The following is a 22,660-nucleotide window of genomic DNA, read 5'->3' on the forward strand; positions in this document are numbered from 1 at the left end:
ATATACAGACAATGAGCAAAACTAATGTCATTTACAACATACCGTGCAAGGACTGTAACAAACACTACATTAGACAAACAAGCAGAAAGCTAGCCAACTAGCCATAAAAAGACATGACCCTCTCTGACTAGTATCCTCACATATGGATAAGGAAGGACACCACTTCAACTGGGACAACATATCCATCTAGGACAAGCCAAACAAAGACATGCATGAAAATTCCTAGAAGCTGGGCATTCCATGTGGAACTCTCTCAACAAACACATTGACTTAGACCTCATCTACCACCCCTGGGAAAAGGAACAGGAAGCGACTTCACCACAGGAAATAACATCACTGCAGGAAATGACATCACAAAACTAAAGAAACCCAAACATATAAATAGAAAGCATGAATTTTCAGCATTGCTTTGCCTGAGGCCCACTGAAGATGTTACCTAGTAGGGTAACAAAATGTTTGGAAATGAACCTTCCAGTTCAGCGAGCAAACCTACATCGTTAACCTCAACCTGAGCTACAAAACTTCTCAAAACTCGCTAAAACCCACCTATATTCCTTTTCAGCCTTTTTGTACCATCCTCACAACTTACCTTCCTTGTCCTTATATTATATGCTTACCATACTGCTGGAAATGAGCAGCTGCTCCTTCAAAGTTAGTTTTAACTGTTTGCTTGAGTGTGGAATGAGCCCAGTTTAGGAGATCAGCAGATGGCTTTGCCTTTATGTTCTCAATGTCATCAATGTTACTATCTGAAAGCCAGGACTGCACTGTTTGAACATTCTAAATGATGCAAAACAAGAGACAAAATTAATTATATTATAACTTAGGAACATTAAGGGAAGATTAACTTTTTGTGCTATTTGTAATAAGACTATTTGGGATTAGAGACAGTCCAGAGTTCTTCAATGGTATCAGACCATAAGAAGCAGGCCATTCAGATCATCAATCCTACTCTGCCATTCAATGAAATCAATGATTGATCTGATAATGCAAAACTCCACTTTCCTGCCTTTACTCCATGATCCTTCATTCCTGTGTTGATTAAAAATCTGCCTACAATGCTTCATCCTCTGCCATTTCCGCCACTTACAAACAGACCCCACCACCAAGGATATATTTCCTTTGCCACTCCTATCTGCATTCCATAGAGACCATTTCCTCCGTGACTCCCTTGTTAGGTCCACACCCCCCGATCAACCCACCCTCCACTCCTGGCACCTTCCCCTGCCACTGCAAGAAGTGCAAAACCTGCAACCACACCTCCCCTCCCACCTCGTCCAAGGTCCCAAGGGAGCCTTCCACATTCGACAGAGATTTACCTGTACTTGCACACATGTCACTTACTGTGTCCATTGCTCTCAATGTGGTTTCCTCTATATTGGAGAGACAGGACATCAACTTGCAGAACATTTTAGAAAACATCTCTGGGACACATGCACTAAACAACCCCACCACCCTGTGGGCGAACACTTTAACTCCCCCCTCCCACTTCACCAAGGACATGTAAGTCCTGGGCCTCCTCCACCACCAAACTCTAGCCACCTGACAAATGGAGGAAGAATGCCTCATCTTCCGCCTTGGGAACCTCCAACCACACGGGATCAATGTGGATTTCACCAGTTTCGTCATTTCCCCTTCCTCACCTCATCCAAACTTCCAACTTGGCACTGCCCTCTGGAACTGTTCTACCTGTCCATCTTCCTTCCCACCCATCTGCTCTATCCTCCTTTCCAAACTATCAACTTCACCCCCCATCTTCATCTAACTATCGCATTCCCAGCTACCTTCCCCCCAGGTCCATGCTCCCTCCCATTTATCTCTCAACCCCCTTGCGCCACCCCTCATTCCAGCTGAATTATGCTTGAAATGTCGACTCTCCTGCTCCTCAGATGCTGCCTGACCGCTGTGCTTTTCCAGCACCATACTCTTGCATTTCATTATTGTATATTTCCAATTATTTACAGATTTATAGCATCTTATATAAATTTAAGCATTATTAAAATATATTTACTGTAAAATAATCTACAATTAGGGTAAAATTTGACTTCAACAAGTTCACTAAACAAATGGTAATGGATCTGACATCTGTTGCGCATTCCTATTGCGAAAACAAATAAATTTACATGTACAGTACAAATCTTTAAATGTTTTCAGGCAGATGAGTTGATATTTCAGAAAGAAGTTACCTGCATGGCATCTTCTATTTTAGAAATCACAAAGAGTACCGTCTCCTCTAGGTCTGAAAATGTAGGATAAAACTCCATTCTATCTTCATCAAATACTAGTTCCATTTTAAAAAGGGGCATCTGATATTTTTCTTCTTCATCAAAAAGCTTTATGTAGGCCTTTATTGTCCTTCCAAGAAACTCTTGCAACTTTAATAGTAAGAACAAAACATTAAGTACCCTCCTCCGATCCAATCACATCACCTCTTTAGAAAAATAGAATATTGTCATCAATTTTCATATTGCACTAGAATTGCTACAAGTTAACTATAAAAGAGGGTTTTATTTGCCAATTTCGAAATATAATTGGTTGTTCTTCATTTGTAAATTTATGTTTTAACTTGAAGAAATTTTGACATGTGGATGGATATAAATAATGTAGATGCTTACGTGCAATGAATTTTGGTGAAAACATGGAACAAAAGTCAAATGAATTTTTTTGAGGAATAAGTTTATGTGCATGGAGCCACTTTTTGAATAGTCACAGAGGACTGGGAAATTTTAAAAAAACAAAAGATGATCCAAAAATAATAAAGAGACAGAAAATAACCTTTGAGGGTAACCATGCAGATAATATCAAGACAGACAGTAATAGTCTCTACAAATACATAGAAAGAAAGAGCGAAGTCAAAGTGAACATAGACCCCTCAGAGAATGAGGCTGAGGAAAAACAATAGGGAACCAGGAAATGGCAGAGAAGTTGAACAAATATTTTGCTCCAGCCCTCACAGTTGAAGATACCAACAGCCCTCCAAGTTTACTCGATACTCAGCTAGAAAAGGAGTACAAATAAGTACAATAAATACCACAAAGGAAAAGGTGTTTGGAAAACTAATGAGGCTAAAAACCAAGAAGTACCCTGGACCAGATCAGATGCATAGAAACTTGGAAAACAGGATCAAGAGTAAACCATTCGCGCTCCCCCTCCCCCCACCACCCCAAGCCTGCTCTGTTGTGAGTAACGAAGATGCAATTCGTAGTAACATCACAGCTGTAATACTGAAGTATTTTAGCTATTTTCTTACCTTGACAGCTCCATTTAGATCGTTTTTGTTTGCATAGCAATCATGTCTATATGGCAACACCATTGACATGGATATCCTCACAGATCTCTTCTCATTATTTCCTTATTAAAGTCTGTAGAGCTTCCTTATTAAAGTTTGCAGAGTTTCCTGACCCAAGGTGAAAGAAGGATAATTCCCTCCAGCAGCAAGGCTTCCAGTATAGCACTGGAGAAACTGTTCCCCATTCTCACCTTGCTTCAACTAATATTTCCAAGTGTTACATTACAAGTTTTTGTGACTGCCTGACATTGCCCTCTCTACAACAGGTGTAAGACAATGAAAAGTGCAAGAAGGGCTGTTTGCACTAAAGAACATTATAAACAATAGACAATATGGAATTTCTCACATCAGTGATAGGGTAATTATTGGAGAAAATTCTGAAGGAGAGAATTAACATTCACTTGGGAAAGCATGTTGTTAATTAGGGATAGTCAGCAATGGCTTTATCAGAGGGAGGTCATGCCTCACAAATTTGTTGGAACCTTTTAAAAATGTGACCAATTGCATGGATGTAGGAAGGTCAGTTGATTAGGATTTTAACAAAGCTTTTGACAAGGTCGCACATAGAAGACTGATTGAAACGGTCTAGGCACATGGAATTCAGGAAAATTTGACAAGATGAATCAGAAACTGACTTAGTAATCGGACACAAAGGATAGTGTTGGAAGGCAGTTTGAGTGACTGGAGGCCGGTGTCTAGCAGTGTACCACAAAGATCAGTAGTTGGACCCATATTATTTCTGTGCTGTAGACCTCTATAATTGTCTATCCATAGAACTTCCAACATTGTAATTCATACTTGTGATAAAGTCAATTTTATCCTGTGTTTTAGGCTGCTAACTGTAAAGAGTTAATTAACTGAAAACAGACTTAGACACAACGATTAATACAATTGATCCTACTTAGAATCAATGATAGATCCTGATGCAAGGTTTTCAATGGGTCATTCAAAAATTTCAAGGGTCACTGAACAATTAACTGGTCAGAGGCAATTGAAGCGAAAGTTGGCTATCTTTGAGCTGTTGGTCAATCAGGTGCTTAAAAGCAGGATAAAAGATTCATACTAGCAGAGGTCTATAGTTTGTAGTCTCCAGGTAGTCACACTCAGAATAAACCCCAAGGCTCAGATAAACTGCTAGAAGATCACAGAAACACCCTTGGAGAAGCATGTAAATCAGGTGTCTCCATACAGCAAGTGTTGGTGGTGGTTTTGAGGAGCTGGAGCTCACTGAAGTCCCAGGAACTGGATGGTAGATGAGGAGATTTAAGGAAGCTCATAAGCACTATTTGTTTAGTGTAACTGGAGGACTGAAATTTAGAGAAACTCAGGGAGAGTGCCAGCTCAGTGAAGCTATCTGCCTGAAAAAGAGCTAGAACTGTGCCATAGGTAGATGCTGGAGCACATCTTTGAGGATGCAGAGGAGTGGAGTTCCAGGAAAAGAGATTCAATCACTGGCAGGTGGGCAGTTGTTCGAACATATTATGGCACAGTGACTTTGAGTGAATTTCAAGACTACATCTTTGAAAATGAAGATTGAAAACCTCTGTAAAAGAGGTCATTTTTAATAAGATCTGTTTTGCATCTATTTGATGTATACTATGAGGTGTTGGGCTACAGTTTGTTTGTTAATGTTTATTTACCTAATCTTAATTCTGAATATTGGAGTATAAATTGTCAGTGTAGGTTGGTTTATTTTTCTAATCTTATATTGTTTGTTCAAAACTATAGAATATTGTGGCTTTACTCTTTTAGGACATACTGGAAACGTAAACATTGCCTACTTTAAATTATTACAAACTTCATTAACTTGTAACTAATCACTCAACACACACGATCAGCTATTCTACCATGTTGGTTTTTTCATGCTGCTCAACATCATATTGTGCTGAGCATGGTCAGCACATAGGAGGTGAAATACTGAAATAACCAAAATGGAAAATTAGGTGCAGTATGCACTTCAGAAAATTAATCCATGTTTATAAATTTCCATTTAAATGCTGCCAGCTTGTGCTCTTAAACACCACCTCCAGCCAGAATTCTGCTATCAAGTAATGGCAAAAATAGTGATGTGGTATTGTTTCATTTCTAGACCACTATCCATTGAAAGCTTGGAATTATTTTGGACACATGAGTAGCAAAATTAAAACTACATCCATGCATTAAAAAGTTACAAAAAATAAAAGTTTGTTGCAATAGCTCAGGCCAGGAGATAAAAATTAGTTGGGCTTATGAATCCCAGCAGTTCATGACAACAATGAGATTTCACCAAGGAATGGAATTATATTTCTATCAGATGTGAGGCTCCATTGTTTGAATAGTACAAAATAAAACATTGAAACTAAAACCTGGGACTTTATGTTCAGGCCTTGCTAGAGTTGGAAGATGGATGGGATGGGAGATGAAAGTACAGGCTTCAGTAAGTTTGTCAGTTCCCCAGCTCCATCCCACACTCTTTCTGAGGGTTGGAATGTGGCTGAGGCAGGATTATCCACGACACACAGCAAGTAACTAAGCCAACTAATTAAGAGTTTGTTAAGGCCAATTTAAGATCAACAACTGGCATTTTCTAGTTGGTATGTGAGTTTCCACAAATGGCAACTTTCAATTTAGATGCCCAGCTGAGACAGCATCAGAGCAACCACTATTCTGGACAGACCCTTTTCCTCCTTGTCTGGATGTTACAGGCTGCCATGTAAAGGTCTTCCCCCTCTCCCAAACAGCCCACAGCTTTGTCCTGACTACAAAGCCACTTTTTAGTTCACATCCAAAGAGTTTGGAGAGAGGCAGCTTCCATTTGAAATGCCTGCCACCTTTTCTTATTCTCCATTGCAGACTGCTGCTCCCTTCAAGCTGTAAGACATTTGACTAGTCCTCTAGTTTTGAGAGCCTGCCCACCATCTCTAATTGGAGATAGGCCCACCATCTAGCAAATAATTAGCTGCCAGGAAAAATGACAATGTTTCCCATACAGAGTAGGCTGCTAATCCACATTTCAGGGTTAAGAGGCCTGCAGGGAAAATTCTGTCCTGGAGTCTAAGTACCTGATTGCTGCAAATATTTCAAGAATGATTTAGAATACTAAGAAATGTATGCCACACCTATTCTAAAGTAACTCATTCTGTTATGAACTGAGCTGATAAATAAATTGCTCCTCTGGTGAACCATTCATTGGCTTTGTGATTTTGTTTTAGTATTATTCATTCAAGAGATATAGGTTCACTGGCTGGGCTTGAGAAGGTTATAGTGATCCGCCTTCTTGATCAGCTGAAGTCCATTTGATGTAGGTGAGTTCCAGACTTTGATCCAGCAACAGTGAAGTAACAACAATATATTTCCAAGACAGAAATGGTAAGTGGCTTGGAGAGGGACTTGCAGGTGGCTGTCACGCCATGTAACCATGGACCTTGTCTTTCTAAGATGATAGTGGTTTTGGGTTGCATGTTGTAGATATTAAACTACTGTGAAATCCCACAATAAATCACAATATTGTCTTACCTGATTACCTATTAGTACATTAGCACTGGAGTAGAAACAATCAATTTTCTCAGCTTTAATGTCCTTTGTCTTCTCTTTGTCAGTTAAAAGACTGAGAACTTTGGGGTACCATGTAGTCATAATCTTTTTTTCCATTTTCCCATGCTCTATCACGACATTATTCTTGAATGTTTCACATTCAATTGGTCCTTTCGATCTAAGTCATTAATGAGAAATAAAGTTCAGTTAATTAGGTGACAATCATCAATTTTATCTACAAGAAAATACTGAAATATGCTGATAATCCAATATGCTCTGCCATGTGGCCCTTGAATTCCTGCTAAGTTGGCCACAATAAAAATCTCTACTGTTGGTGAGGTCAAAATTGTAGGACAGATACTTCTTTGTTCAGAAGAGGAATGCAGAGAGCTGTAAGTTAGCAGAAGATTTACTCGTGGTGCTATCACACACTTTTCAATAATCTGCTCGACGGTATCTTTACAGAAGAATAAGGAAATCACCAACTCAACTCAATCTGTAGAAATGATGTGTAATTCATGCTTGGTGGAAAAAAGAAATGATTACAAATCAATGAGTTCATTCAGCAAAAGAACTCTACTGAGATGTTTTATCAAACCAATGTTTTCATTAAAGAAGCACTCTTGCATTACATTCATTAAAAACCTATCGTTGTAAATCTGGAATGTCAATCTGCATACCATTGGCTATTGCAGATCCCAAGTATAAGGGAAAAATCATGGTAGTATCACAATAGTAATTCAGCATTCCATACTAATCTGCTGGGGAGATAATGGCAACTGGTGAAATTTACATTCAATTAGTAAATTTGGAATATAAAGCTAGTCTCAGTAATGGTGACCAGGAAATGGTTTTTGTAAAAAAACCTTTGGTTCATACTGCTATTTAGGGATGTAATCTTGCATCCTTGCCTAGTCTGGTTTACATGTGACTCCAGACCCACAACAATATGATTGGCTCTTAACTGTCCTCTGAAATGGCTTAGCAAGTCTTCCAGAGATCAATGACAATTAGGGCTGGGCAAAAAAAATTGAGTAATGCCGTTCAATGAAAATGTATTTTAAGAAGTATGAATACAGAGATTTTAGAATAATATTTCAACAGAACTTTGAATTTCACTACTGTTTTATTTTTCACAGCTTAATGTTTATAATAGTCAAAGAAAAGGGAGAAATTGTAACATAGGAAATAAAGTTGGCCCGAGAAGAATCAAGGTAAATGTTAGCAAACTGGCATGGATTTTGGAAACGCATAACCAGTCAGGCAGCATCCGAGGAACAGGAGTGTTGACATTTCGAGAATAAGCTCTTCATCAGGAAGAGCTTATACTCAAATTGTTGATTCTCCTGCTCCTTGGATGCTGCCTGACTGGCTGTGCTTTTCCAACACCACACTTGCTGACTCTGATCTCCAGTATCTGCAGTCCTCACTTTCTCCTACCATGGATTTTTGCCTTAATTGATAGTATTGTTAGAAATGTTAGATAGCGAAAGTTGTAGTTTGGCTATCTAACCATTGTTTAAGGTCCTAATCTAAGTAGTCTCGAAGGGAGAGATGCATTATTCAAAATATCATAAGTTTGCTTATTGATATAAAAATAATATGATACAAAAATGCAGAATGTAGGGAGAAAAACTGAGTTAACATATGATTCCAATATATTCTAAAGAAGAACCATACCTTAATAGATTTCATCCTGTTCTCAAATTCACTTGTGAAATGGAGCAAACTAGCTGCTCTTCATCATCGTGAGGTGAAAAGTTTGCCAAGGGGTTTTCTATTACTATCTACCATAAGTCTATATTCTCTAGCAAATAAATATTGGCAATTTTTTAGCAAAAATTTCAAGTCATGCCATTGAAATAAAGATTAGCAAATAAATAAATACAGTTCCAGTTGCTTCAAGGTCAGATTTATCTGCAACTCCTTAAATAGGGCTCAAGCCATGTAGTCCTTGCGCATTGATGCTGAGATAGAAAGTATTTAATGTATTTTGTGCAACATGGTTACCCTGATCAAATCATAACTCACTGTATATCACACAAGTTCATGAAACAAGTCTAAAGCTCCCATGTTTGGCCAAGTAATCTATCTAGTCTACCTCAGACTATCCGGAAAGGGAAGATGACAATAATTAATGCAAACCATCTCATGCTGCTACTTTGTAGTAAACCCATGAGCACACACAGCATCTTTCTATTAAACCAAAAAGATGTTCTGCCTTCCACACAAATGACTGATATGGCAGATGAACTTTAGTGCTAGTGTAATGCCAAGTAAGTGGATTATCTGTCCCAATGATTATTGGACTTTATCAAAAAACATATTCCATTGAATGTTTGCAGCAAGCAATGAGCTAACTGTTTTCAACCATGCTATGATGGCAAAATTCAGCTCATATTGTACAAAAACAGGAGTGATCCTGCTATTGAATGACATTTACTAAATAATCCTAACTGTGCTAACAATTACACTCGAACCAAATTTAAAATTTTAAAGGCCTGACGTATGATTCATATTTGCACATTTGCTATTCAGACAACAGATGCAGCTTTATTAGTTGGGTCAGAATTAATTGTCCATTGTTCAGTGCCTTTTTAAAAAATTAATCATTGGGATTAGGGCGTCACTAGCTAGACCAGAATTTAGCTAGACAAGAATCTCCTTAGACAGTAGTTAAAAGTCAACCACATTAGTGTGGGTCTGGAATTACATGTAGGCCAGACAAAGTAAGGATGACAATTTCCTTCCTAACGAACATTAGTGAACCAGATGGTTTTTTTCTGACAATGGTCATCATTAGACTCCTAATTCCACACTTTTATTGAATTTACATTCCACCATTTGCCATGATGGGATTCAATTTCAAGTCTTTGGGATATTTCCTGGGTCTCTGGATTAACAGTCCAGTGATAATACCACTAGGCCATTTCATCCCACTAGAAGCTGCTTTCCTGAACTGCTACAGTCCATTTGTTTTTAAGTACAACCAAAATGCTTGTGGGTAATGAGATCCAGAAATTTTATCCAAAGATATTGAAGGAGTGGCAATATATTTCCAAATCAGGATGGTGACTGGCTCAGACGGGAATTTGCAGATAGTGGTTCTACCAATTATCTGCTACTCTTGCCCTTCCAGATGGAAGTGGTCATGGATTGAAAGGTGCTGTCGAAGGAGCCTTGATGAATTTCTACAGTACATCTTGGAGATAGCACACATTACTGCTATTGTGTGTCAGTGGTAGAAGGAGTGAATGTATGTGCATGTGCTGCCAAAACACATACTGCCCTGTCTGGATGGTGCCAAGATCCTTGAGTGTTGGTAGAGCTTAACTTATCCAGGCAAGTGGGGAGTATTCCATCGCACTTCTCTTTTAAGCCTTGTAAATGGTTTTTGGATTCAGGAGGTGAATTACTTCATAGAATCCCTACAGTGTGGAAACAGGCCATTTGGCACAAAAAGTCCATACCAACCCTTTGAACAGCATCCCATTCAGATCCATCTCCCTGCCCTGTCCCTGTAACTGTGCATTTTCCACTGCTAACAGCAAGATTTCCAGCTTCTGAACAGCTCTTGTCACCATAGTATTTATGTAGCTAATCTAGTTCAGTAACATGTCAATTTAAACTCCAAGATATAGATTCAGCAATGAGAATGCTGTTGAATTTCAAGGGGCAATTGTTGAATTGTTTTCAGGCAAAAATAATATGTCCACACATTCTTTCTCACTGCGGAAAGGGCTGTGAAGGTAGCCAATCCCTGCATTCCCATGGCAATGATCTGAGCAAACAAAGTCAACCTTCCTGATTTGAATGTAATCAGTTAACTGAGACAGTTAACAGTTCCTGCTGCATCTTCCTGCTAACCACAGGCTAAACAGCATGCTCATCACATGCATGTTGGTTCCTTTCTAAATTTCTTTTTTTCTTGCATTTCAATCCTAAAGAGCACAAAACAAAAAGTGTCAATTTCATGTCTCTTTTTGCAACCTTCCAAACCCCAATCACTTCCAAGGAAGGACAAGGGGAGCAGACAAGGGAGAGCCTACAAGTTCCCCTCCAAGCTACTCACCATCTAGACTTGGAAATATATTGCTGTTCCTTCACTGTCACTGCGTCAACATCCTGGAATTCCCTCCCTAAGGGCAGAGTGGCACTATTTACATCACATGGACTGCAGCATACCACCACTTTCTCAAAGGCAACTCAGGATGGGCAATAAATGTTGACCAGTCAGTGACACCCACATCCCACAAGTAAATAAATAAAACAAGTTCTACACAACGGAACAATTATTTATAGAAAAATACACAGTAATGAAATTCATTAGTTTCTACAAACTGATTCATTTTAAGTCACCCCATTTGTCAACTTCTGTACTTTTTAAACATTCTTGATTTCAGATGTACAAATGCCCTATTATAGAATACTTTACATTAAAAGGTACTTCTTCATACCTGCAGTCAGACACATTCACAAGAAGCAGATTGGAAAAAGTAACATAACCCAAGTCGAGAACTGCCTGCATGACTGGATGAAGGATGTAGAGATTTTTTTTAATCTCTTCTCGAGCTTTCACAAAACTCTCATGCCAAGGTTGAGAGAAGTCCATGCCACTAAACACAGAAATATTAAAGGTTCAGTGCACAAAAATAATACATGTTATGGAAAAACACCATAGCTACAAAACCAAGAGGGAAAATCTCAACTCACACAAGTTAATTTTCCCAGGTTTTCTTCACTATAAGCAATAAGATTCTGTGAGATGGGACTGGAAAGTTTGACTAGTAATCAGCTTCTGATCAAAAAAATCAAGCTTTGCACATATTTCAATAGCCTTACATATGCCCATATGAATGATTCCTGTTTATATGTAGCCAGATTTTAGCTGTTAAATGGATTTTAAGTGAGTTAAAATCAGGCATCGAGTAGGAATGGATTGGACATGACTGCAGGGAACAACTGCAGGCTCATTTCTATTTCCAATCTTTAGATGAAAATTAAAGGCCTAATTTAAGATGCCAGAGCAAAGGTGTTTGGGTTATGCTTGCTTCATGAGGTGAGAGGCTGAATTTTACAGGCATCCATCCAGGTGTGTTTTCAGCAAAGGCCTCTAAAATATAACAGTAGATTACGTTAGCCTACTGCATTACACCACTTGGCCCACTTCCATAAAATGGTAGTCAAGCAGAGGTACTGATTTCAGCCTGTCTTATCGCAAAAAAAAATAATTAAGCATGTCAACAAGACTCTGTTCCAAACCTTTTGCTGCCCACACCATAAAACATTTGGTGTGGAAAGACATGCTAGAGTTGAAAGGCTTTTTTTTCACATCAACTAATTAAAAAAAACAAGAAGAAATGGGATATGTCCTTATACGCATTGGGGACAAACCCCATTAAGGTGTTATAACCCTTTTTGTCACTTTCTGCCAGTCATCAAAATAAACCCACACTTCCAGGTTCCTCAGCCCCATCCATCCAACAATGCTAATTTAACATTCTCTGGGATCCATGTTGTATTCATCCCTGACTACTTGCATTCACAACTCAGATTGGCAGCAGCACATAAGAGTAGACTACCTCCCACTAAGAAGTCCAACCCTCACCTCCTTAAAGCTGGCTGCAGTGCGTTATGATTACAGGGTGACTTTGTTTAACATTACTTGGTCTGGGAACCAATACTTCTGCAGGGGAAATGGTAAGCAAATCCAAAGGCCACCCTATAAAATTCAGTCTAATGTTTATAATATGACTTCTTGTTTTATTTTCAGTTAACATTTCATGAGACAAGCAACAGAATCATCATAACTATTACCATAGAGAATGAGACTGAGTGTATTTCTACAACCATGAGTTTGAAGAGTAAGAAGGTCATTAAGAAGAAGAAAAAGGCCTGTCTTCCAGCCTATTATTGTTCAGTTGTTACTGCACAGCTGCATTTTCCAAAGAATAGACATTGCTGATGATGATTACAGGTTACCAGACTGCTTTTGTCACCACCACCTTTTCTCGTTATTGGCTCACTGAAAGCTATCACTGATGCTTAGTAATAACTGCAATTTAATGATAGAAGTAGCTGCACTGATGCTTCAAAGTGTTGATGAGAGCAAACTATAGTGTTATTATAGGAATGTAAGCAGTAGGAGCAGAAATTTGGCTCTTGTAGTCTGCTCCACCATTCAATAAATGTGTGACTAACCTTCTATCTCAACACCAAATTCCTGCATTACCCTCACACCCCCTTAATTCACTTGGTATCCAAAAACCTCTTCACTTTTGTCTTGAATATTCTCTATGGTGAGCATTCATAGCTGTCAGGGGTACAGAATTCCAAAAACTCAAAAACGTCTGAGTGAAGACATTTCATCTCACCCCAGTCCTAAACAGCTGACTCCTTATGCTCAGTCAACTTGTTATTTAAAACACAAAATATTTGAACTTTGTTCTGTCAGTTAGTTGTAAGCGTTCAGTTATTACGCTCTGTCTGCTCACCTTAGGAAAGAAAAAGGTAAATGACACTTAACCACTACTTTCCATGGACAGATGAAGACCTTACACCAAACCAAAATTCTTACTTTCTGATTCTTATTTCCTAACTACGAAAGAAAATCACCTAGAAGTTAGTTTTTGTTTGTTATTAAATATAATTCAAGTCCAGAAACTTGGTGCTGAGAAAGAAGGGTAGCCACAATCTTATAGCTTAGTGGCATGTGGATCTGTACTTTCTAATCCACTTAGACTGATAAATTGCTTAAAGTCCTTAAAATGTTGAGGTTAGAAGATAAGGTGGAAGGTAGAATAATCCCAAATAATTTTAGCATCAGCACTTAACCAGTCTGCAAATCCTTCTTCCTATTAAGTCCATGAATGAGTTGAAAATTGGTGCATTAGTTACTGAATTTAGGTTTTGTAATATGGTATATGTTAAAAGATGTAGTTAACTTTGCTCCATGAAATTCATGATTATGCTCATGGTAGACAACCAACCATTTTCCTGTCTTTGTAATGTAAGACCTCCATGCTTAATGAACGTCTCTGTATTAAAAATAAATTTTTAAGGAAGAATATTCACATTTTTTTACAAATGCAGGCAAATAACTTAAATATTAACATTTTAAAAATCCAAAAGTATTCATCTGCTTTAGTAGCAGACCATACTGGTTACACTTACGTGGGTTCTTGTGGAAGAGGTTCAGAGTCTTCATATTCAAGTCCTGTCACTTCTGGCTTTACAAGAACACTTTTCACTAAAGTATATAAATATTGACAACAAGGTGATAACTTTCATTGTATATTCCAAGCTAATTTACTAAGTCTAAAATGAGCAAATATGCAAAAGGTGTGAAATAATTTGTTTTATTTTTCACTACAGAGATACTTGATAGTTTCACACAAATGAAAAATTTAGAATTGCTACATTGTTTAAGTACTATATTAAATTCATTGCCTCACATATAATGCAATGTAATGGAAACTAGAAGCTCCCAGCTATAATGAAATGGAAATTCCTTCAGAAGAGATTAAAGCAAAGAGAAACAGGAAAACAATGCAAGTTTGAAATTTATCAGTAAATTTTCTTTATAGACACTGAATAGAACTATTAACAATCAAAACTTGTAAAAAGCTTAACTCAGGCATATAGTTACAGCATTATTTGATTACCATTTAGCATTTTAGTTTTCTCTGGATCTTTTCCTCGAAAAGTTAGATTTTTTGCTTCTTCTCATCTCTTCCAATGCCCTTCTAGCCAATGTTAATTTAGCAATATCTCTGCTGACTTAGCTATGTTTTCCCCTGTATTCTTTCATATTAATGGAATGTATGAAATTTCCCACACTGTAAAGATTAATGCAAAATATCTATTTAACTCCTCTGCCATCTTCTTGTTCCCCAGAACTGTTTCTTCAGATTAATTATCTACGAGGCTTTTGCTCGTTTGGACCTCTCTCTCTTTATATATGTAAAGAAGCTCGTATTGTCAGTTTTTATATTCCTTGCTAGTTTGAGCTTGTACTTTATTTTCTTCATCCTTAGTATCTTTTTAGTCCTTATTTGCTGGATTCTGAACTCATCTGAGTTTTCAGGGCTATCACTGACTTTGGCCTTCTTATATGTATTTTCTTTCAGCTTAATACTCTCCTTAACTTCCTTGATTAGCCATGATTAGTTTATCCCTCTGTTAGAATCTTATCGCATGTCAAGTTATTTGGTATTAACTGTTCTACCAGTCCATCCTCCATACTTACACCAGCACCACCCCCCACCTGTTCCTCCGCCACATCGATGACTGTATCCCATGAGGAGGCGGAACAGTTCATTAACTTTACCAACATCTTCCACCCTGACCTTCACCTGGACCATCTCGGACACCTCCCTCCCCATTTTGGACCTCTCCATCACCGTCTCTGGTGACCAACTAATCACAGACATCTACTGCAAGCCCACAGACTCCCACAGCTACTTGGACTACACTTCCTCCCACCCTACCTCCTGTAAAAATGCCATCCCTTATTCCCAATTCCTCTGCCTCCGCCATATCTGTTCCCAGGATGACCAATTCCACCTCAAAAAGTCCCAGATCGTCTCCTTCTTCCATGGTCACAACTTTCCTTCCCATGTGGTTGTTGATGCCCTTCAGCATATCTCCTCCACTTCACGCACCACTGCCTTATAACCCCCACCCCTCTCAACGTAACAAAAACAGAATCCCCGGTTCTCACCTTCCACCCCATCAATGACCGCACACAAGGCATATTCTCCACACTCCCGCCACCTCCAAACAGACCCCACCACTGAAGATATATTTCTCTCCCTACCCCTATCAGCGTTCCAGAGAGACCATTCCTTCCGCAACTCCCCCACCAGCCTACACCCCACTCTTGGCACCTTTCCCTGCCACTGCAAAACAGGCAAAACCTGTGCCCACACCACTCCCCTCATCTCCATCCAAGACCCCAAGGGATCCTTCCACATCCTGCAGAAATTTACCTGTACCTCTACCAATGTCATCTACTGCATCCGTTACACTCGGTGTAGTCCCCTCTACATCAAGGAGACAGGATGCCCTCTTCAGATCATTTCAGAGAACATCTCTGGGACTCCCGCACTCCACCAACCCCACCGCCATGTGGCTGAACACTTCAAAATCCCTTCCCACTCCGTCAATAACATGCAGGTCCTGATCATCCTCCATGGCAAAACCGTTACCACCTGACACCTGGAGGAAGAATGCCTCATATTCCGCATTGGGACCCTGCAACCACCCAGGATAAATGTAGATTTCACTAGCTTCCTCGTTTCCCCTCCCCCCACATTATCCCAATCCCAAGCCTTCAACTCGGCACCACCCTCCAGACCTGTCCATCACTCCCCCCCCCAACCCATCACTTTCTCCCTCACTTTCATCCACCTATCACTTTCTTAACCCCACACCCTCTCCTATTTATCTCTCCCCCAACCCCATATCCTCTCCTGTTTATCTCTCACCTCTGGCCCACAAGCCTCATTCTTGATGAAGGACTTATGCCTGAAATGTCAATTCACCTGCTCCTCAGATACTGCCTAACCTGCTGTACTTTCCCAGCAACACACTCTCAACTTCCAAGAGATTACGGACAGTTAATTGGGCTAAAATCTTGGCAGATGGAATATGATGTGGGTAAATGCGAGGTTATGCACTTTAACAGCAATAATAGAAGAGTTGATTATGATTTAATGGAGAAAGACTGCAGAAAGATGCAGCACGAAGAGATTTGAGAGTCCTTATGCCTACATCACAAAAAGATAGCATACAAATTCAGCAGGCAATAAGGAAGGCAAATGGAATGTCAGCCTTTATTTCAAAGGGAATGGAGAATAAAAATAGGGATTTGCTCAAACAAGGCAAGGCACTAGCGAGACCACAGCTGGAATACTGTGAATAATTTTGGTCCCCTAATCTAAAGAAAGGTATACTGGCATTGAAGTCAGTTCACAGAAGGTTCACTCAGTTGATACCAGGCATGAGAAGAGGTTAATTATGTTGGGCCTGCACTCATTTGAGCTTAGAAGAATGAGGGCCTCCTTAGTGAAACATAGAAGATTATTAGAGGGATTGATATTGTAGGTGTAATCTCAATGTAAGGGGTTGCCTGATTAAGGAGGATTTTTTTCTCTGAGGGTAATCAATCTGTGGAACTGTTTACTGCAGGTAGCTGTTGATTCATTTAATATATTCAAGGCTGAGACAGGTAAACTTTTTAATCAGTAAGGAAATCAAGAATTATGGGAATAAGTCAGGAATTTGGAGTTGAAAATTATCAGATCAGCCATGATCTCATTGAATGGCAGAAAAGACTCAATTGCCAAATGAGGTACTTCTGCTTTTACATAATATGGTTTTATGGTCTAAAATGACTCAATGTACAAGTGTGTATGACACCTGGAGACTACAGGGCTGACAGTCAATTCAACATCAAATCAAAAATGGAAAGGAAAGTAAGAAGGGAATGAAGCAAAGATATCTGTTTGATTAAATGAGTGAGAAAAAAGACAAATGAAAAGAGAGAAAATATAAAATATTAAAATATTACATTTAATTTCCCAAATCATTCACAACATGAAGAAATGAGATTCTACATTTATTATTGATCACTTTCTTGGCAAGAAAGGTTATTTCCTAATTATTAACATCCTCAAAAGGGCGCATATGCTGTTAATGATTAGATTTTAATGCCCAGTACATGTACAATGAACAAGCAAATGAAAGAACCTCATCTAAACTCAAGAGATGCCTTTTTCACAAGTCAATGGTGGAGTGGTACAAATTGTCAATGTGGCAATTCACAAAATATGGGCATCTTTTCCTCACTACGAGTTATGATCAATTTCTACATTAATAGTTCCACAGATTTTTCAGAATACTTAAAATTATTTACAAAGATTATGGAGACCAAAAACAGGCCATTTGGCCCAATCAATTCAAGTTGGCATTTGTGTTCTACTTCAGCGTTTTCCTGTCCTATCTGCATTATTCTTTATCTCCCTCATATACTTATCCAATTTCTCTTTGCCTCTGTACTATTTGTCTCATTGTTCCCTTTAGCAGGAAATTCCATATTCTCACCATTTCTGTGTAAAAATGCTTCTTATAATTTCTTACTTTGATTTCTTGATGGAATCCTATGCTGGTAGACTCTACATTTGTTCTTCTACACAGGATTAAATATTATCTCTGTACCTACTCTAAAACTTCATGTCTTTAAATGTATTAGATTAGCTCTCAGTTTTCTCTTGTGAAGAGAACAGAGATAAAGGCCGTTCACCCTTCTCTCATATCCATACCCTAGCTGTCTGATTTCATCCTTGAAAATTTATTTTTCACCCTCCAGTCCCTCTATACTCATAATATTGCATTATTTTGTTTGCCAACTGTAATACCTTCTAAATTAAAAAATAATCCACTAAACATTCATAAACATTCTTATTTTTAAGCAATGCACCAGCCTAATAGATCTTCCTACGCAAGTAAAGTCAGTGACAGTAACAAATTTTCTCCCCTTAATGATTTTTTTGAAGATGGCAACCAGTCTTGGGGTACGCTTCATTGACACAGGTGGGCCTCCACTAACACTTAATTAGAAATTCATTTCAAACCATCAGTAAGCTGTATTTTCTATTATATACAAAATTGAATAATTAAAAGATCTTCAGGATGAATAAAATTTTGGGGTTCGGTTTAGAATTAAAAATACATACCCAGAAATCTCTTCATGCTCTTTTCAAAATCTTCAACAACTTCTTCAAAGAGTTCATTTACAATTATCTCTCTCACCTTTCCTTCTCTCAGTGAGACAGGTACCAGAGTCAGAATAGAGTCCAGCCACTCCTTCTGGATTGGTACTACAGGACTACTCTCCACACAACGCTTCATGAACAGGTAATTTAACTGAAATTACATAAAACTCATCAGAAGGCATAATGAAATTTCAGCAAAGTAATTAAGCTGTAATTTAATTATTTCATTTTGTATTTCATCTTGCCATATAAAGTTAATTAATAACAGAGTGTGAGAAGGAATAGATGAGAATATGAATTATTAATGGTTACAAGTGTTCACAAAAGTTATTGAGAAAATAATTCAGGATTCCAGTCTATCTGTGTCAATGTAGACATGTCAAAGTCACCCCTGGTGCACTCCTGCAGTATGTTTCTTATGCATTCGCTTTCCCAGACTACCTGCTTTTCATCATTTGAAGCATGAATGTCAGTTTTTGAATTCACATCAATGATACCTAACTCTAAATTAAAACAAAGAACTGAGGATGCTGGAGATCTGAAACAAACAAAAACAGAAATTGCTGGAGGAAGTTGTAAGGAAGAGTAACAGGACTCAAACCTCTTCTCAGACTCTTAGAACTATTTCTCTCCTGCCATTTGACATGAAGATTTCAACAAGCTAGAAGTTCCTTTTGATTATTATTGGCAAAACCAAACCCAATCACAACCTTGCCATATACACCAATGTGTGTTCTGCTTGGGCTGTTGTAACCTTTCAAATTGCATCCTTATCATAAGCCCAAAAGTTGTGAAATTGAAGTTTCTTGGTCCACCCATATATTCACTTTCTCCCTCACATCTGATGTGCCACTGAAATGACTTTATTTTACCTTCAATTATTACCAGCCTTATTTTAAAGCCATCTCCATTAAGGATTTGAAACAGAAAATTTTGGTTTCTGTTTTAAAGTTATAATTTTTAGAATTATTATCTTAATTGTTCAATGCTGATTGCTTGTGTTTGATTTCTTATTCTTTTCACTCCAGAATCAATTAGAATTCTTTCATCTTCTGGAATTCCTCTTCCAACATTTCCAATTTGTCATTGTTTCACTATTTTTAAATGCCTTCAAAAGAATCTTCTTTTCAACTTTACTTATTAAATAATTGCTTGGTGGTACAAATTGTACCTATTGTTATAAAGAGATGAAAGTTGAATATTTTCATCTTACACTCATCAGGACTACGATGGAAGAAAGAGCTTGAAATAAAAGACACCACTGTATGCAGCATGAAAAGAGGGTGCTGACTTGTTGGATCTTCATTGGCATGGAACAATCAACTGTCAGTCTTAGTTCTCAGACGAGGCGGGTCCATTACTCAGAGTGTTGACATGGGAATGCAGCAAAGATTGACTATCTCTGTGATCATGTTTATCCTTCTAATGAAAAAGATAAAAGGTATGTGGGTTGGGCATCATTCAGGGCCAAAGTAATGGGCATAGCCCTTTCATGAGTTTGCATGATATATAGCAAGTGAAGATTTGATCAGGGTAACCATCCTCATGGAGGATAGATTTTATATACCTTACCTTAGCATTGCATGGTGAGAGGCAGCCCAGTCTACCTCAGATTACCCCGGAAAGGGAAGATGTTTCAAATAGTTGAGCCTCACAGTGCTACCTTATAGTAAAGCCACAAGTTATTCTCTTCACAAACAGTATGCTATCATTAAGCCAACAAGAATGAGTAATGTGGTGTATGAGCTTTAGTGCCAGTGTGATGCCAAGTACATAGGCTATTTGAGCCAACAATTGGCAGACCATATCAAGCAACACTTCCCATTGACCATTCACAGCAGATTTCGCTCAACTTGGCTGTGCTTGTAACTCGCCAAACACCATGTCCAATATTAGACAGCACTTATTAAATTAACCAGAGTACGCTAAGAATTACACCACAAGTCAATTTAAGATGATCAGTCGGACTCACAGTGAAAAAAAAATTCGAAATTACATATATTAACACACAGAAAAATGTGTTATGTAGACAAAAGAAACTTGGACCTGCATTGCATCTTTGTCATCAGGGAAAAAGGGGTCATGGAGACTACAAATCTCTGCACTGCTTTAGGCACTGGCATAGTGATACTGTAACTGGACTAGTAATCCAGAGACTCAAAATGTTTGGGGACTCTAGATTTGAATGTGGCAAATGGTAGAATGTGAACACCATAAGATCCAAAATTAAAAGTTGAACAATGACCCCGAAATCATTGTTGAGTGTCACAAAAACTCACCTGGTTCACAAATATCCTTTCAGGAGCAACATCTGGATTCCTTAACTGGTCTAGCTTACACGTGAGTCCAGACCCAATGTTGACTCTGAATTGCCCTCTGAAATTGCCAGTAAGACACTTAATTATATTAAACCACCACACAGCCTCAAAAAAGGACTGAAACCATACAGAGCACCTGGTACAAAGCTAGGCATCGAAAACAACAATGACAAATTTAGTACTTCCAACCTGACAAAGTCCTTCTTAGCAACATTTAAGCGTTAGTACAAAATTCTGAGAGCTGTCGCAAAAGCTAGTTAAGCAACAGCCTGACATAGCCATACTCACAAAATGTCCCAGACAAAACCCGACCATCCCTGGGTATGAGCTGAAAATGTGTTGCTGGAAAAGTGCAGCAGGTCAGGCAGCATCCAAACAGCAGGAATCCTGAAGAAGGGCTCATGCCCGAAACTTCGATTCTCCTGCTCTTTGGATGCTGCCTGACCTGCTGCGCTCACTTTCTGCACTTTCTGCACTTTCTGCATCTGCAGTCCTCACTTTCATCCCTGAGTATGCCCTATCACTCCAGAGGGTAAACCCAGCAGAGGTGCCAGAACTGTGAAATACAGTTAAGAGGGTGTTGCCCTTGGAGCTGTCTACAATGAATCAGACCCTATGAAGTTTCATGTCATCAGGTCAAAAATATAAAAGGAAACATTCTTCTGATTCTGGTGAAACAGTATTCCTCCATTTTGAATGTTATCTGGAGGAGACACGAAGGGTGGCAAAGACACAAAGTGTACTCAAGATCAGGGACTTTAATGTTCATCATGAAAACAGGTTCCACAATACCATTGCTGACCAGGCTGGTCAAGTCTTAAAGGACATAGCTGTTAGGCTGGATCTACAGCGGGCCATGAGTGAACCAGTAAGGAAAAACATACTTCATCTTTTCCTCATCAATCTGCTACACGGATGCATCTGACTATGACAGTATTAGTAGGAGTGACCACTTCACAATCCTCATGAAGAGGAAAGCCCATCTTCAGTCTGAGGATGCCCTCTATCATGTTGTGTAAAACTATCAGTATGCTAGAGGAAACAAATTTTGAACAGATCGAGTAAATGACAAGACTGGAATCTGTGGAACATCAGCAACAGCAGAATTGTAGTCAAACACAATCTATAATCTTATGACCCAGCATGGCTCCCAATCTGCCATTACCATTCAGCCTTGTTCAATGAACAGTGTAGGAGAACAGGCCAGGTGCTGCATCACACATAACTATAAAGATACATCAAAGGACAATTTGGATGACAAACAGCATTAGCAGCAAGTGACGAACAGTGCTAGAAAAATCCACAGCCAAAGGATTAGATCTAAAGTCTACAATCCTGCCTTTGCAGTTGTGACCAGTGATGGGCAATTAAACAACTAATGGAGGAAGGAGGTTCACAAATATCCCCTTCCCCATTTATGGCAGAGCCCAGCACATCAGTGCAAAAGGTAAAGCTGAAGCATTTGTAACATCTAATTCAGGTAGAAGTGACAGGTGAGTGATTCATCTCAGCCTCTAGCATACATGCCCATCATCACAAATGCCAGTTGTCAGCCAATTCAATTAATGCCACATGATATCAAGAAATGATTGAAGGAATTGGGAAATTTTCATGTCCTGTACACAGAAAGCAGGATAAGTCCAAGCCCAACTAATTACCAATTCATCAGTCAATGATCATCATCAGTTAAGAGTTAGGTGGGGTTGTAAACTGCTTCCAACCAGCACTTTCTTAGGAATAAACTGCTCACTAATGCTCAGGTT

General features: G+C 38.7%; 1 protein-coding gene across 1 annotated transcript in view; it reads right to left on the bottom strand.

The window, feature by feature from the left end:
• Positions 1-22,660, bottom strand: part of dnah12 (dynein, axonemal, heavy chain 12) — a 260,737-nt gene that overhangs the window by 232,664 nt on the left and 5,413 nt on the right. Inside the window, exons 4-9 of the mRNA XM_060835852.1 lie at positions 18,541-18,730; positions 13,976-14,051; positions 11,260-11,418; positions 6,785-6,980; positions 2,187-2,375; positions 618-780 (exon numbers count right to left, since the gene is read on the bottom strand). Of these exons, the coding sequence (XP_060691835.1) occupies positions 618-780; positions 2,187-2,375; positions 6,785-6,980; positions 11,260-11,418; positions 13,976-14,051; positions 18,541-18,730 (973 nt within the window). The remainder of the gene's footprint in view (positions 1-617; positions 781-2,186; positions 2,376-6,784; positions 6,981-11,259; positions 11,419-13,975; positions 14,052-18,540; positions 18,731-22,660) is intronic.

This window comes from Hemiscyllium ocellatum, chromosome 14, assembly GCF_020745735.1.
Source record: "Hemiscyllium ocellatum isolate sHemOce1 chromosome 14, sHemOce1.pat.X.cur, whole genome shotgun sequence".
Lineage (NCBI taxonomy): Eukaryota > Metazoa > Chordata > Chondrichthyes > Orectolobiformes > Hemiscylliidae > Hemiscyllium > Hemiscyllium ocellatum.